This window comes from Grammomys surdaster, unplaced genomic scaffold (assembly GCF_004785775.1).
Source record: "Grammomys surdaster isolate TR1022 unplaced genomic scaffold, NIH_TR_1.0 125125, whole genome shotgun sequence".
Lineage (NCBI taxonomy): Eukaryota > Metazoa > Chordata > Mammalia > Rodentia > Muridae > Grammomys > Grammomys surdaster.
Window position 1 is genome coordinate 308,283 of NW_021620026.1, and position 963 is coordinate 309,245.

The 963-nt window shown below is 34.0% G+C and overlaps 1 protein-coding gene across 1 annotated transcript in view; it reads right to left on the reverse strand.

Moving 5' to 3' along the window:
• Positions 1-515: 515 nt before the first annotated feature.
• Positions 516-963, reverse strand: part of LOC114637026 (olfactory receptor 6C74-like) — a 939-nt gene continuing 491 nt past the window's right edge. The window contains exon 1 of the mRNA XM_028785155.1: positions 516-963. This exon is cut by the window's right edge and continues 491 nt beyond it. Within this exon, the coding sequence (XP_028640988.1) occupies positions 516-963 (448 nt within the window).

Sequence of the window (963 nt, forward strand, 5' to 3'; positions counted from 1 at the left end):
ATCTTTCAATAAAACAATGCATCAAATATATTATAAAATGAAACAATATTTTATAGTCTTGACTGACTGAAATTTAAATTTTCTTTTATTTTTAATTGTTGGAATTGGGGATCAAAACCAGGCCCATTGTGTAGGGAATCTCCCTATTGAATCAATCTCTAAGTCATAACTGGATATTTTAAAAAACAAAAGCAACATTGGAAACATAAGCTCAGTATCTCTCAGTTGTCTTTGAGAGACAACATGAGCTTTAGGAAAAATATTTGGATTTAAAAATGTTGGCTTATATAAGCTGGAATCATAACTCATTAGTAGTATGCTGGCTTAGCAAGTATGAAGTTACACTTGATTAATTCCATGTCTCCCATGACACATAAAAGAATCTTCTATTTTCTTGGAGGTATAAAAATGAACAAAACAAAACAAAATGAAAACTGAACCAGACTTATCTTAGAAATAATTGGTGTCATTTAAATCTCCTTTCTTCATTTCTTTCATATAATCAAATAGTATAGTCATTTCTTTAAGAAAGATGCAATCCTGTGGACTGTATTAATGAATGCCTTTTTCACTTGCTGATTCCTCAGGGTGTAGATAAAAGGATTCAGAAGTGGAGCTACTGAGGTATTGAGCACAGAAATTCCCTTGGAAATAGATACGCTCTGCTTGAATGAAGGTTTAACATACATGAAGATGCAGCTGCCATATGAAAGGGATAACACAATCATGTGAGAAGAGCATGTAGAGAAAGCCTTCTTCCTCTGGCTGGCTGAAGGGAGTTTGAAAATTGTCATAGCAATGTAGGTATAGGATATGATCACCATTACCAATGTGATTAAGAGTGTCACCAAAGCTGAGACAAATGCCATTGTCTCCTGGAGTGTTGTGTCTTTGCAAGCAATCTGAAGAATTGGAGTGGTATCACAGTAGAAATGATCAATAATGTTGGAATCACAGAAGTCA